The sequence below is a fragment of the Lithobates pipiens genome, unplaced genomic scaffold (assembly GCF_037356315.1).
Source record: "Lithobates pipiens isolate NorthernLeopardFrog02 unplaced genomic scaffold, aLitPip1_a1.2 Scaffold_8, whole genome shotgun sequence".
In the NCBI taxonomy this organism is placed as follows: domain Eukaryota; kingdom Metazoa; phylum Chordata; class Amphibia; order Anura; family Ranidae; genus Lithobates; species Lithobates pipiens.
This window is the reverse complement of record NW_027507903.1, coordinates 178,004,498-178,021,408: the sequence shown is the minus strand read 5'-3', so window position 1 is coordinate 178,021,408 and position 16,911 is coordinate 178,004,498. Positions and strand designations below refer to the sequence as shown.

General features: G+C 39.7%; 1 protein-coding gene across 1 annotated transcript in view; it reads left to right on the top strand.

Moving 5' to 3' along the window:
* LOC143963622 (chloride anion exchanger-like) overlaps positions 1-16,911 on the top strand; it is a 129,012-nt gene that overhangs the window by 74,233 nt on the left and 37,868 nt on the right. Inside the window, exons 10-12 of the mRNA XM_077473307.1 lie at positions 4,915-5,028; positions 9,813-9,890; positions 12,313-12,408. Coding sequence (XP_077329433.1) covers positions 4,915-5,028; positions 9,813-9,890; positions 12,313-12,408 — 288 coding nt within the window. The remainder of the gene's footprint in view (positions 1-4,914; positions 5,029-9,812; positions 9,891-12,312; positions 12,409-16,911) is intronic.

The window sequence follows — 16,911 nt, the reverse complement described above, 5'->3', positions numbered from 1 at the left end:
GTTATATAGTCCTGACTCCTAACTAACGTGTTTACTGTCTCAGCAGTTGCTAGTTGCTTTGTAGTTTGCAACTATTTTAAATAATTTCTTTAAAGTGGAACTGCACTGCTTCTGAGCACCGCAAGCCAAAAATGCTATTTAATTTATTTTTAATATCCAAAGCAAACTCACCCATCCATTCATGTATCCATGCTTTATTTCGCTGTGAAATCACTTTAAAAAACACCCCCCTAGCATTTCTGGCTGTGGCCATTTTGAGTAAGGGCAGATAATTCATGTATTGTAGCATTTACTTCCATGAATCCATCTGCCCTGAAAAAATGCTTTACTAATACTATTTACTAATACTAACAGCATAAGGATTTAAAATAGTCAATGTTGACTGAGAGAGTGAAGTTCCACTTTAAGGTAAGCTTAGACAAAGTCTTAGTTCTTTGTTTTTATTTGGTTTTATTATTTCATTTTTTATTGATTAAAAAAATGCAAATATCACTGATAAAATATACCAATATATATATCACCAATCCAAGTGCTCAATGGATGACTTCCTAATAAAGCTGCTGTTATAATCTATTAGCATATCTATACACATATATAGTAAAACCTATTCAGACCAAAGTCCCAAGCAGAACTACTATATTAACAGCCCTACTCAAAATATTACATAAATAGAGAATATAAAAGCAATGAGAAAAAGTTCATGAGGTCCCAAAGATAGGTGATTCTTAAGGTGTAGAGTAGTGCTCCACAAAACTCCCAGAAACTGAAGAAAAATTCCTTAAAACAGGTTCACCACACCACAATCTTGTAAGAGGAACCTTGTGCTCTGTGTCGCCCCCTTCAGTCATGCACTTACCCTAATGAGAGTTAATTAAAAGCACTTTACAAATCTCTCCTGATTCAGTTAGTGTGGATACTCCGATAAGGGAACCAAGACAATCCCCCTCATCAGATAAATTTTATTGGTGTTGTTATATCTCACACACCACCTTCTCCCGCCTCAGCCCGGTGATCAAAAATTCTCTGAAATCAATGGAAGGAAAAAATGGCCATTGTTGATAGTTAGTTCTGTTTGGAACTTTGGTCTGAATAGGTTTTACTACCGTATTTGCCGGCGTATAAGACGACCTTTTACACCCCAATTACACAGCCAAAAACCGGGGGTCGTCTTATACGCCGAGTGCAGAGGCTGCAAGGCATGTGTACCTGCTCCGTAAATGGGGTAGAGGCCGCTAGAGTGAAGTATAAACAGTCCGGTTTCCGGGACCGGGTGAAGAGGCCGCCGGGTGCGCTGTATCCATACACTGTGCGCCGCTGAGCCAATCCTGGCGGGCGATGCACTGTTTTGCTGATGCAGTGCCTGTTAAGCTTGCTCGGATTGGCAGGTTGTTTCTCCAATCCGAGCAGGCATGAGTCGGAGCGGCGCGGGCTGATGATGTCACAGCCTCTGCCAATCCGAGCAGGCTTTGCATCCATCCAAGAGATAGTAAAATGCATTGCCTGCCGTGATTGGCTCAGTATTCACACTGTATTCGGATATACAAAATAATACCGGTATACTGTATGGTACACTTCTTCCTGTGATTTAAAAGCCCTATCAGTAACCTAACCTTTTACCAGTGAGGAAGTGACAACTTGGCAAGCTTGCAGTAACCATCATAATACTGTACCTACTAACAAAGCATCATATACAGTATATGGTACAGTATATGATACTGTACCTACTAACAAAGCATCATATATACCATACTGTACCTACTAACAAAGCAACAAAGCATCATATATACCGTACCGTACTGTACCTACTAACAAGGCAAAAAAGCATCATATATACCGTACCGTACTGTACCTAACAAAGCAACAAGCATCATATATACCGTACCGTACTGTACCTAACAAACCAACAAAGCATCATATATACCGTACCGTACTGTACCTACTAACAAAGCAACAGAGCATCATATATACCGTACCGTACTGTACCTACTAACAAAGCTTTATATACCGTATACCGTACTGTACCTAGCAACAAAGCATCATATACTGTGTCTTCCTGTCGCTACTGTTACGGTATATTACAAAGCATTACCATATATACTGTGAGTACCTGGCTCTACTGTACATATCGTAACAAAGCATCATATACGGTACTTTGTGTACTGGTAGCCAACATCCTGTACTGCACATCCAGCTCCAGATCTCCCCTTCATATAAAATACTGGTATGATTTATGGTGCTTTGGAGGAGAGGAGTCATTGTTGCTACTTACCGGTACGTTATCAATTGTGGGATCTCTGGGACTTGCAGTTCACCAGTTTCCTTTTTGATTACATAAAAGTGATAGCGTAATACCTGACAGATTACAATACCTGACAGATTTTAGATTTCCTGTAGTGGGAAATGGCTGATAGACAGGGCCCCAGCATGGCTCCAGCAAGGAGAAGGAAACATGAAGCCAGTTTCAAGCTCAAAGTTGTAAACTTTGCCAAGGAAAATAATAACTGCGCTGCTGCAAGACAATATGGAGTAACGGAAAAGATGGTCCGATACTGGAAAGCAAAGGAAGATGCATTAAAGAGTATGCCAAGGGCTAAGTGTGCATTAAGAAGAGGCACCCCACATTGGCCAGAACTCGAGAAGCATGTAGCAGACATGGTGCATGAGCATCGTTTCAATGGTTTTGTAGTGACACGAAGCAGCATACGGATCTTTGCACTTCAGTGGGCCAAATCTAACCCAGATCACAGCAAAGGATTTAAGGCCACTATATCCTGGTGTTCTAGGTTCTTGGAAAGGCATGATTTGGTACTGAGGCAAAAGACCAAAATTGCACAAAAATGACCTGCAGATCTCGATGGCAAAGTAAGCAATTTCCATCGATATGTCATAGAGCAGCGCAAGAAACATGGCTATGCGTTAAGTCAGATTGGAAATATGGATGAAACTCCTATGAATTTCAATATGGTTGGAAATAAAACCGTCAATTCAAAAGGTGCCAAAACTGTGTTAATTAAAACAACCAGACATGAGAAGTCCAGTTTTACAGTGGTACTAGCATGTACAGCTGATGGTGCCAAACTAAGACCCATGATTATTTTCAAAAGAAAAACAATGCAGAAAATAAAGTTCCCCGTTGGAGTATTTGTACATGTGAATGAAAAAGGCTGGATGGATGAAGAAGGGATAAAGCTATGGCTTGAAAATATATGGCGTAGACGACCAGGTGGACTTCGTCGAGAACGTAGCCTACTGGTGTGGGATATGTTCAGGGCTCATTTAACTCCCAGCACAAAGGAAAGGCTGAAAAGTATAAACACAGATGCAGCGGTTATTCTTGGAGGATTGACATTGTTGGTACAGCCACTGGATGTGTGCCTAAACAAGCCATTTAAAGATCGAATTCGAGAACAGTGGAATGAGTGGATGCTTAGCGGCGAAAAGTCATTCACAAAAGGAGGAAACATGCGTGCTCCACAGTTGGATGTATTTTGCACCTTTGTCATAAAAGCCTGGAATGATATTGATGCAGAAAAAGTCATTAAGTCTTTCAAGAAGTGTGGCATATCAAATTCATTGGATGGTATGGAGGACGATGACTTGTGGCAAGATGAAGAGGAAGCCGAAGCTGAAGCCACACCATCTGATGTGGAATTGGATCCATATGATGATTGTCTTACGAATGTACCACAAGATGTCATTGATGAACTTATGATGTCAGAGGATGAACATGAAGAGGATTTTGAAGGATTTTAAGTACCAGAAAGTCAACCATTTTCATTAAAATTACCGTGTTTAAATCAAATCTGATGTTAAATCTGATGGTTTTTTTTTTATGTTTCTGATGGTTCATTAAAATGGCCGTGTTAAATTCAAATCTGATGTTAAGTTTGATGTTTTTTTTTGATGTTTTTGATGGTTCATTAAAATGACTGTGTTTAAATCAAATCTGATGTTATGTCTGAAGTTTTTTTTTAATGGTGTTGCCTCGGAAGGGGGTAGTCTTATACGGCGAGTATAGCCCAAAACCTAAGTTTTCACTGGAAAAATAGGGGGTCGTCTTATACGCCCAGTCGTCTTATACGCCGGCAAATATGGTATATATGTGTATAGATTTTTTATTGATTCTTTAGGTTTATGCTAGAGAAACTCACAGCAAAGTAATTAGGGAGTATTTTGTGGGTACAAGGATTGCAGATTGTGTACAGTGTAAACTCAGTCTCTATTTAACCTGTACAATTTAAGCCAAGGTCACTACATAAATATGAATGAGTGATGCACATTGTTGTGGTGTGCTATCACTCCTTGTCTTCTCCATTCTCAAGTTTCAAACTGGGAGGTAGGAATATGTAAATATATAAAAAGTCCATAGCCTGGCCACCATTCTACTTTAACCTGAACCTGTTCCCTTGGTATAGACATGAAACTATTTATAAATTCATAGCAAGCAGTAAAATAACCATCTCTGACATCTCTAACTGCTTTAATGTTAAGTACTCTCCAAAAGACTCAAAGATCACAAAATAGATTGTGTTGGATGTTGGCTATCAGCTTAGAAACACCTGCTGGTTGTTTAGAATAGAAGGCTGGCAGCCTGTTAAGATCTGCTGTCATAGAAATAGATAGAGAATTTTCTCACAATGCTTATAGGTACAGAGATGGATGAGGGCTCATTTTAATATGCTTTTTTTGGTTGTTTATTATATGTAAATATTTTGGTGTGCATGACCTGGGAACAGGTTCGCTTTAGGTGCAAAATGTGGAGTCCTCAGGGAAACTGTGCATACTAAAAGCTATTGAACAGGTTAGATATTAAATGTGTATCTTTAAAGTGAGTGCTTGGAACTGCATGAGTGACCATAAAATATGAATAATAAATTATTATAACAAAATAACATATTACCATTTCTACTACAGGAATTAATTGCATTTGGGCTGAGTAATATTTTATGTGGGTCATTTAAAGGATTTGCTGCAAGTACATCTTTATCAAGGTCTTCTGTACAAGAAAGCACTGGAGGCAAAACCCAGGTACTAAAAGATCATGTGATTACAGTATTATCTTTTCACTCCCCAGACTGATTGTTGTAAGAAGGCTATACAGAGGCGTAGCTTGAAGCTTGTGGGCCCCGATGCAAAAGTTGACATACCCACCACTTCCACCGTGCATGCAGACACACCCACCACACACCAAAAAACTCAAAGTGGCTTAAGAGTTTTGAGTTCTCACAGATCCTCCTTACATCAGAGGACAGGGATCGCAGCTGAAGAATCAGAGGACAGGGATCACTGCTGGAGAATCAGAGGACAGGAAGCTCTAGCAGGTCCTTTACACACAGTCTGTCAGCCTTCACAGACTTGGCTTTTATGTTGCCGTTCTGACCTGTGAAATTCTCTGGTCGGAATGGTGGTGTAGTTGCAGTAGGCAGATACACCCTGTGAAGATTGTGGCTGACTGGCTGTGTTGTAAAGGAATGTGATTTCTGCCCTGCGGAGGAGGAGCAGTATAAAGTGCCATAATGGGCTGTTCATATCCCATGCGCCTCTCCATTCAGGAAATGTCTCACAGCTTCTCCCCAGCTAATGAGAACAGAGGGATGTGGACTGTGGAAGGCAAAGTGGAAGCCCAGTATTGGAACATGGCTGTGGGGGCCCTAGGGCAGATTGAAGCTGGACTTTGTGGAGGATATGATAATATGACAGGACAGGGAGGCTGCAGGCACCCCCTGAAGCTAGGGGTGGGGTTGAGATTGTGACCCCTGCAACCCCTTATGTTACGCCCACGCAAATATATACTGTATATATATATATATATATATATATATATATATATATATATATATATATATATATATATATATATATATATATATATATATATTAGCTTCTTTGTTTCTAAAATGAAAAAAACATATGTTTAACTACCAGCACACATATAAACATAATAATCATATTAAATTATGAAAAGTGTATATGTGAAATACATAAGCATAAGCAGTCCTGGCATGTATTCTACAATTAATATAAATAATAATAATATATAATGAAAGTGTTGTAAAATATAAATGTAAATTAACAATATTAATTAATTAGTGGGGCCCTGCAGTGCATCCCCGCAAGCGACATATATTTAATGTTGTAGAAAGCATTTTTTTTTCTTCTTTTCTCTTCTTTCTTGATAATTTACAATTACTTTTTCAAAGCCCTGAGCTGAACAGACCCACCAGCCATACATATTATTATTTTTATTCTAGGGTATAAGTATTATCTGTTAACCAGTTTTGAATAACATGGAATGACTGAATCTTCTATACTGTCTATCAAGGTTAAACATATGAATTAATGCTTAAAGTACAATATATGTCTAACTTAAATTTTACACCAAAAAAGAAGAGAAGGTAAATAGGGACATCTTTTCAGTGACAACTGTCTATTCCTCTCACTTTGTAAAGATTTCCTCTGACTTTAAGAGGCTGATTTACTGAAGGGGTTGACATTTCTCACTCAATATATTGAGGCTGGTTTAACCACTTCAGTTCCGGACCAATAAACACCTTAAGGACCAGAGGTCTTTTTGCAATTTCGCACTGCGCTGCTTTAACTGGTAATTGCGCGGTCATGCAATATTGCACCCAAACGAAATTTGCGTCCTTTTCTTCCCACAAATAGAGCTTTCTTTTGATGGTATTTGATTGCCTCTGCGATTTTTTTTTTTTGCGATATAAATGAAAAAAGAGCGAAAATTTTGAAAAAAAAAGATATTTTCTTCTTTTTGTTATAAGAAAAATCGAATAAACTAAATTTTAGTCATACATTGAGGGCAAAATTTATTCAGCCACATGTCTTTAGTAAAAAAAATGTCAATAAGCGTATATTTTTTGGTTTGCGCAAAAGTTATAGCGTCTACAAACTAGAGTACATTTTCTGAAATTTACACAGCTTTTAATTTATGACTGCCGATCTCATTTCTTGAGGTGCTAAAATGGCAGGGCAGTACAAATCCCCCCCAAATGACCCCATTTTGGAAAGTAGACACCCCAAGGAAATTGCTGAGGGGTATGTTGAGCCCATTGAATATTTATTTTTTTTGTCCTAAGGGATTGAATAATGACAAAAAAAAAAATCAAAAATTTTTTTTACAAAAAGTTGTCACTAAATGATATATTGCTCACACATGCCATGGTTATATGTGAAATGACACCCCAAAATACATTCTGCTGCTTCTCCCGAGTACGGGGATACCACATGTGTGGGACTTTTTGGGAGTCTAGTCGCGCACGGCACCCCGAAAACCAATCACCACCTTCAGGATTTCTAAGGGTGCAAATTTTTGATTTAACTCCTCACTACCTATCACAGTTTCGAAGGCCATAAAATGCCAAAATAGCACAAAACCCCCCCAAATGACCCCATTTTGGAAAGTAGACACCCCAAGCTATTTACTGAGAGGCATGTTGAGTCCATGGAATATTTTATATTTTGCCAAAAGTTGCGGGAATATTACAAACTTTTTTTTTTTTGCACAAAGTTGTCACTAAATGATATATTGCTCACACATGCTATGGGCAGAAGTCAAATTACACCCCAAAATAAATTCTGCTGCTTCTCCCGAGTACGGGGATACCACATGTGGGGGACTTTTTGGGAGCCTAGTTAACTAGCTACCTAGCGACACTAGCGACACTGATGCAGCGTTCAGAAAAATTATCGCTTAGTGACACTGGCAAAAGGGGGTGAAAGGGTTAACTAGCGGAAATCAGGGGGTTAAAACCATTATTGGGTAGTATATCGGGGTACCTAGCGCTATAAAAACCTGGCGGTGAACCTAAAAAAATAACTAGCTACCTAGCGACTGTAGCGACACTAATGCAGCGATCAGAAAAACGATCGCTTAGTGACACTGGCAAAAGGGGGTGAAAGGGTTAACTAGCGGCAATCAGGGGGTTAAAAACATTATTGGGTAGTATATCGGGGTACCTAGCGATATAAAAACCTGGCGGTGAACCTAAAAAAATAACTAGCTACCTAGCGACACATGCAGCGATCAGAAAAATGATCGCTTAGTGACACTGGCAAAAGGGGGTGAAAGGGTTAACTAGCGGCAATCAGGGGGTTAAAAACATTATTGGGTAGTATATCGGGGTACCTAGCGCTATAAAAACCTGGCGGTGAACCTAAAAAAATAACTAGCTACCTAGCGACTGTAGCGACACTAATGCAGCGATCAGAAAAACGATCGCTTAGTGACACTGGCAAAAGGGGGTGAAAGGGTTAACTAGCGGCAATCAGGGGGTTAAAAACATTATTGGGTAGTATATCGGGGTACCTAGCGATATAAAAACCTGGCGGTGAACCTAAAAAAATAACTAGCTACCTAGCGACACTAGCGACACATGCAGCGATCAGAAAAATGATCGCTTAGTGACACTGGCAAAAGGGGGTGAAAGGGTTAACTCTAGGGGCAATCAGGGGGTTAAATCTTTATTGGGGGGTGATAGGGGGCTACCCTGGACCTAACACTAACTGTCCTGACAGTTTTTACTGTCACAACTGACACTGAATGCATTGATCAGTAAAGAAATGATCAATGCAATCAGTGACACTGTGACTGGGGGGGGAGGGGGGGCGGGGGGGGGATCGGGGGGCGATCGGGGGGGGGATCGGGGGGGGTTTGTGTGCCTGTGTGTACCTACATGTCAGTGTAGTGTTCGTGCAGACTTACTTTTACTCTTCTCCTCGTAGTCCGGTCAAAAAGACCGCCCCGAGGAGAATGACATCACTTCCTCCTTCCTGTGTAAACAATACACAGGGGAGGAAGCTTCTCATTGGCCAGGAGCGATCCAGAGGGGGTGGCCGAAAACGAACGGCCATCCCCTCATCACGGAGCGCTCCTGCACCGAATCGGACCGCCGTATCCAGCGGGAGGGGGTCCGATGGGACCCCCCACCCGCTGGAAGGCAATCACGTAGATGTACGTGATTCTGCCTGCCTGTGCCATTGTGCTGACGTACAATGGCAATACGGCGGTCCTGAAGTGGTTAATAAAGGAGTTACAAATGTTCACACAATACATTTTATGAATATTCACTTTTGTTATTCAATAGTGTATATATGAAATACGTATGCAGGAATTTTCTTTTCACATGATTTAATAATTAAAATGCATATTCAGAAAATGTATTATGTGAACATTCTCACCTCCTTTAGTAGATCAGTTTCACTGAACATATATTCACTTCAGTTATTTAATCGTGAAAAGTAAATCTCTGTTCACTTTGAATATCCAATCAATTTCAGCTTAAATAAGTAAACTGGAATTTGCTTTTCATACGATAGTACATTAATGCAAGCAATTACATAAATTGAAGCAATTTAATAAGTAAGGATTCTCAGCTCCTTTAGGACCTATTTACTATTGCAGTGGCTTAGTGCATGTTATGTGCTAATACAACAAATCCAACCAAAAAAATGCATGTAGCATTTAGTAGCACACCCCAATGAACATGTTGTGTTTTTCTGCAATGCATGTCCACCGGCAAGAAGTGTTGCATTGCATCAACACATATAATATACAACACATATATCTCTTTATTGTATTTCCACAACAGAAAGTGAAGGGAAGTCTTCCCAAAAGGACAACACCACAAAAAAATAGGCAGATCTGTTGTTAGAAAGACTTTAGGTCATTGATAATCACTTCAAAACAATTCATTAATGTTGTTTTCTACACTATAGCTAATGGAAAACTAATACTGAAAAACTTGAATGAGTGTTGCAAAATAGATTTTTTATTCTTTCCTATTAACATTTCCCAGGTCGCTGGCATCATTTCTGGTATACTTGTATTAATAGTGACATTGGCTGTTGGATACCTTCTAGAACCTCTGCCAAAGGTAATTTATTGGTGTATTTATATGTTTTAATTGTGCTTCGAATCTAACAGTAATGAAAGAACCACATAGTAATTCTAAATAATAAAATAATAAATATCTGATTTGAAAACATTTTTATAACACAGTAAACACTATTCATGTTTTACTTTACTGCAAATGTGAAGATGAACAAACAACTGGTGCTAGATGATAAAATAGCCCTTTCTATTGGATGATTGGAATAGACTCATAAAATATTATCTCTGGCTATAGAAATAAAACAATCTTGGCCTTTATTTGCTTTGACATTTGATCTGTGGCAAGGCTAGTATATATTCAGACAGCTGTATTTATGGAATAATGCGCTTTCATACTATTATAACAGTATGAAACCAACAACACCCGTGCTTAGTGATTCTAAAAATCCCAGCTACTGTGTGTAACACACTATGTGCTTAAAGTGGTTGTAAAGGATACGGATTTTTCTACCTTCATGCATTCTGTGCATTAAGGTAAAAAAACCTTATGAGTGCGGCACCCCCCACAGCCCCCCCCAATACTCCCCTGAGCCCCCTCTCGATCCAGCGATGTGCAGAAGAGCCTCAGCTGTCATGGGATTCCCTCTCCTCATTGGCTGAGAAGCCATCTGTAACCACTGGCTCCAATTGCTGTCAATCACATCCAGTGAGCCAATGAGGAGTGAGCGGGGGGGGGGGGCAGAGCTGCAGCTCTATGTGTCTTATAGACATATAGAGCAGGGCTTGGGGGTGAGCAGGCACTGGTACCCCCATAGCAAGAGGCTTGCTATTGGGAGCACTGGTCAAGGGGGAGGAGACAGGAGTGCCAGTTAGGCACCCAAAAAACATAAGGGCTGCTCTGCTCTGTGCAAAACCATTACACAGAGCAGGTAAATATGACTTTTTTTTTTCTTCTACATCCAATTCACAGCACTCTTAAAATAAATGAATTAATAAGCAAATAAAGGGAAAAAATCAAATGTCCTCTTTCCTGTAATATATTTCTCCAATATATAAATCGTTTCGTGCAGATTGTACAAAGCAACAATAAATCTTGCACCACAGCAAATCCTACCCTATAGTGATTCTTCAGTGTTTCACTCCACCACTGTGTACCATCACCACTCTGGAGAACTCACCAGACAACCAACCAATCCCTCAGGGGTTTGAACATCCAGGGCTATCCCACTTCTTTCTCGCAGTGTCACCAGAGTTACCATAAAATTAGAGGGGAGAAAGGATTCAACAATGTAAAACCATTTTGTTAAAACAACTAATTCATTACAACAATAATCAAACCATTAGCTAATACGCTCACATTTATCTGTGCATTCCACCATGCACCCAGGTTTAACAGCTTTAAAATGTTACAAGTTGGCTCCACTATAGCTAGTGCAAGTTCGGTTCATATCCCCAATCGTTGCAGGTATCACACCATTTCCAGATCTCTCCTGTCACTTCTTGTAACCCCAACGTACGTTTCGTTGTAAAGAGGTCTCCAGGAGTATAAAGCTGACCAAACACTAATAATTTTTTTTTCATTCATTCAGGGGGCCAGTGTATTCCTCAATCCATGCATTGCATTCTGACAGTGGCCCCTACTGATTGGCTGCAGGCACTGATTAATGGAAAAATTCTCAACATTGCCTTTTGGCAGAAGTAAACAAAAAATGGACTTCTGTCCCCTGGGGGAGCACACACTGATCAAAATCCACATGGCCTGTGCTGGTCCAGCCTAATATTGATCAGTGTATAGCCAGCTTTACTTGTTCCTTTCATGTACTGTATGTGCTTCCTGTGTATTCTAAGTCTTTCTCACATAAACATATTAATGTGTTAACTGGCCTCTGTATAAAATGGACTACAGAGTGTGAGCTTATGTCCTGTAACTGTCATAGGAACATGACATTGATACTTCTTTGGGGGAATAGTGTGAATGGTTTAAGTCTGAACTCTATGAAAAACATTTTTTTTTTTGGACATTTGCAATGTAAGAATAAGTTACCACTAATGATGTGTACCCCCTATGCAACTGCTGTGTTCCCTAAAACTGCTAATTTCATGACTTCCTTACACTAAAGAAAGAGCTGATTATCTGGCACTATGACATATAGTTCCAGCCATAGTAAAGTCCTCATAGGGGGTCTCTTTCTCTTGTGATGTTCATCCTCTCCTCTAATCACAGAATGGCAGGCGGAGAACTGTATTCCATCCAAAGCTGTAAGGTTCTGCATATACTGTAAGTGTATGGGAGTAATGAATTTAGCAGTTTTAGAGAACGTAGCAGCAGCCACACATGGGACACACATCATCAGTGGTAACTTATTCTTGCGTTGTTCCAAAAAAATTTTCAGCTTTCTTCTTGTTAATATGCCTCAGTCAATATCCTTACAGATAAAAACTTTTTTGTACTTTTTGTTTTATAGTCAGTTTTGGCTGGCATTATCCTGGTAAATTTAAAGGGGATGCTGATGAAATTCAATGAAATTCCTGTATTGTTTAAAAGAGACAAATATGACTGCGTAAGTAGATCTTTATTTTATAATGTTTTTTTTTTGTTCTTTGCATTAGATTTGTATGTTTACTATCTAAATATCAAACATGCTATATTTATTTTATTTAGAGCTGTGAATAAAGGCTCCTACAGAAATGATAAGATTAAGTACTAATAGATACTGTATTCAGCTCACCAAACATACTGTATATTTACATATAGAAACATACATATTACTTGTTAGCCTGGTATTTCACTACTCCTTATTTCTTCACATTAGGTTGTACAGCTGCTAGTTGCTTTGGGAAACCCTGCACTCATTTTGTCTTCATACTAACCACTAAAAAATTGTAATAAAGACTTGCTCACACCAGAATGTGGTGTGGGAAACCTGTGGTCCATGTGCGTTTCCCTCTCTGCTTCAAAACACACATGTAATGCAATCAGCTGTGGGGGTCATTGTATTCCTAATCGCACCCTAAACACAGATTGCAAATGCTTGCAGGGGATCGCATAGTAACACAGTACTAGGGGTGCACCGAATGCAAATTTCAGTGCAGAAAAAGAAAATGGAGGATACACTAGGCCAAAAACCGAAACTGACAGTTTTTTTTTAAATAATAACATTTATTTGATATATAAATTTCAAAATTGTGTTATATTCTTTATTATTCATATTTGACTTTTAATTATCACAAATTTTATGAATAAAAAAATAGTACAATGCGGTAATGTAAAATTAGTACTTTAATAAAAGTAACCCACATAAATTGGACACAGAAAATAAAATAAAATACAAAATGAAATAAAGAATGTAACTTAACTTACAGTAACAGTACATATGCTGCTGCTGCACATTGCACAATAATTAATAATAATAAAAACAAAATAAAATATTATAAAAAACAAAAAAACAGGCATTATATAAAAATGCCAAAGATTAAGAGCCTCTATGTTTGATTAGAGGTACGGTATTTGCACTTTTTACTTTATTGTTCAAAAATAGAAGAACCATAAAACAAGATAGAGGGCGCATGGGCTATTATACACATCATACTACTAAGTCAGTTCTGTATCAAAGCTTGTTGTCAAAGTAAAACATCAGCTTCCAGTCCACGATACATCATCATTCACATCACATAATGGGAGTGGGACAACTGGAAAACCCAACAACAGGCTAAGGTGTTTCAAGGTCTTGGCTCTTCCTTAGAGCTGGAGCTCGAGGAGAGGCAAGTCCTCAAAGTTAGCCAGTTGGGTTTTCCAGTTGTCCTAGGCTATAGGTGATGCGATATGATGTATTGTGGACTGGAAACTTACTTTGATGACAAGGTTGATAGAGTACACCTGTTGGTTTGTTGTATATTACTTAAGTTACCATATTAACAAAGAGAGGTCTTCCTTAATGCACTAGGCCAGGGCGTCCTCTGTCTTGTATTATTTCAGACAGTGTATCCACTGACTTCCCTGGTCATAAGAGGGCATCAAGACATGGAATGTCCAGCAGGGAAAAATGTAGACAACAGTCTGGGGCCCACTTCCAAGCACCAGAGATTATGGAGTTGATTTACTAAAATTGGAGAGATTGAAAAATTTTGCGCAGCTGAGTACATTAGGCTAGCCAATGAGCTTTGAAGTTTTTCAGCTTGTTCAAAGCTTTGAGAAAAATAACTGGAAGCCAATTGGTTAACCTAACCTTCTACACAGAGCTGCACCAGATTATGCACTCTCCAGTTTTAGTAATAGTAAATCAATCTACCTCTGTGTGTTTTCCTATGCACTTTAGTTTCATATCCCTTTAATGGCAAAGGTATTGTGCAAAACAAACTGTTATAAAATTAAAGAACAACTATCCATAACAGAAATATGGCAGAAGGTTGTTATTCTGTTTCACAGTTTTTCTGTAAATAATATTATATTATATAACATGATTTTTATTTTATTTATTTTTTTCAACTTAAATGAGAACTAATTTCCCTAAGTTCTCTCCCTAAGGTGTCAGTGGCTGCATGTGCGATAAAATTGTATGTATGTGAAGTGCACTACTCCCTTGGGAGCTTCTAGTAGTTCATACAGTATGGCTGGTTTAACCCCCGCTTCAACAATCCCCCGCTGTAGTAAAGCACAGACACGTGTAGACCAGTTCAAAACTTTAACTTTACTCCATATTTCGGCAGGCGCTATTACCTCAGTGAGGCACAGATATACTTTGCCTCTGGGTTGAATGTACAATTTTGAGCTTTATTCCAGATTCCGGCAGGCGCTATCACCTTAGTGATGCACAGAATAGGAGTTGCCTCTGGAATAGAATGTGTTTCAGTGAATAGTCCATCTCCTTTAATGAGCTAACACGCATGCCCCTCTGAAAAGCATGTGGTATTGAAACGCTAGCAGTCCCAGTCCTCATTTGCCTTCTCCTCCTGCCCTTTTCCTCACAGACCAGCTCAGGAAAGGTCCAGGCCAACCCTGGTTCACTGTGGTCGGTTTGCAGCTACTTCTTGCTTTGGAACATGGTGGAAACCTTCCAGCTCTGGAGTCTCTGAACCTCCATCACCTTCTGGCGAAGATCTGTGTGGCTATCCAGCACTGGAATCTCTGAACTAGGCCTTAACATCACATCTTTAAGCCTGTGTGGATTAGTTTGCTTCCCATCGCCAACTCCTCTGGGAACATGTGACCCCAGTGTATATGTATGAGCCCCACCTCATACCAAGCAAATTAACAATTGGATAAGAGCTCCATACACACTGCCTGTCCATCAGAGCCTGAACCGCCTCCTTTCCAGATGTTTCCTCTGGAGAGCAAGGGAGTGTCCTCCCAGGGTGATACACAGGTGGTCACATGCCCCTCTAACCTATTACTCCTCCCTAACCCAGACAAACCTCCAGGCCTATACAAAATACAGTAAGGCGCTGACAATTTAACTTCTAAACTAATAGCACCCACCTAAAGTGGTGGGGTGCTACATATGTATATGTAATATGTAGTTGCGGGTTACATACATAGTCATACAGTATACTGCACTGTGTTCCGGGTATGGGAAGAGACTTCCCGGAACACAGACTAGTCTACAGTCTGGTCTACAGCAGCGGTGCTCAGCCAATCACAGCAAGCAATGTAGCCTAGTCTGTGTTTCTGGAAGTCTCCACCCATACCCGGTACACAGTGTGGTATACTGTGTAGCCAGACACAGATACAGAACAGATATACATACAGTTTTGCGCATGCAGCGGGCTGACAGCTTAGGGAGAGGCATAGTTTGGCCCAACAACAAACTATGTGCACAGTAGTTCAAAAGCTGGAGTTCTCTTAAATTGAAGTTAAAACTGTAGAAGAATTACAATGAACAACCAATGGCACAACTAGACAATTGGAACACACTATGTTTCAACTAGCACAGTCTGAATATACCAATTAATTTACTATGTTCAACATAGTAAATGAATTGGACTGTTCTACTGATTTCTAAATCTATTTCAGAGTAAAAGTGGTAGATTTCGCTTTAAGAACAAAAGTTGTTCAGCTTTCTCACAGGAGAGACGGTTCCTCTTCTCATCAAGAATATGAGACGCTAGACTGAATAGTCTCTCATTCTCTGTACTGGTGCTTGGGGCAGATAAATATCTGCATGCAATCTGTGCAAGCAAAGGAAAATGTTGTTTGTTGATGCACCAGTACTCAACAAGATTGTCGCTTCTGGTGATAGGCTGTTCAGCTAAATAAATCTCCAGCTGTTGGGTAATTGCAGTTGTTGTGGCACTGCTATTTGTTCATGTAAAATATCTTCAAACATATCAGATATCGAGGGAGTGTGTTCCTCTTCATTTGTATGCGGTCGTTTCTCTCGTATACTTTCCTCTGTGCTACACCACGAAACGCCTTCCCCAGATGCTTCCATCACCTCCATTTGTGCCTGTATCATTTCCCGTGCATGCTGCTTTTTCCCCACATTAAAAAAATAATGCTCTTTAAATCGAGGATCTAGAACTGTTGCAATGCAGTACAGAGGGTTGGATTTCGTGTCTTGAAACCGGTTGTTAATGGCCTCCAGTAGAGTAGTTTTAGCCGTTTTTACGCCATGGTCTGTTTCTGCCTCTTTTCCTAGCAGACGCTTCAGTGCAGCAATCAAGGGAATAACTTCAGCAATGGAAGCATCAGCTGAGCTTATTTCCTTTGTTAACTGTTCAAATGGAGATTGAAGGGACAAACTATTTTCAACTAACATCCACTGATGTGCACTCAATGTTGCCGGCAGCTCGTAATCTGCAATGAATGCAGCTAAAGCACGCTTTTGTTCGAAAAGACTTTGCAGCATATAGTAGGTGCTGTTCCAACAAGTGGCTACATCTTGCTGCAGTCGTTTCGGTGGCATTCCAAACTGTATCTGCAAAGCTTGTAATCTGGAATAAGCAAGCGGAGAATGCTTAAAGTGACCCACAATTTTTCTTCCTTTTGTTCCGATATCAAATATGGTGCGCTGACTCAGAAATCCCTCATTCACAGCCAATTGCAGCGTGTGTACCATACACGATTT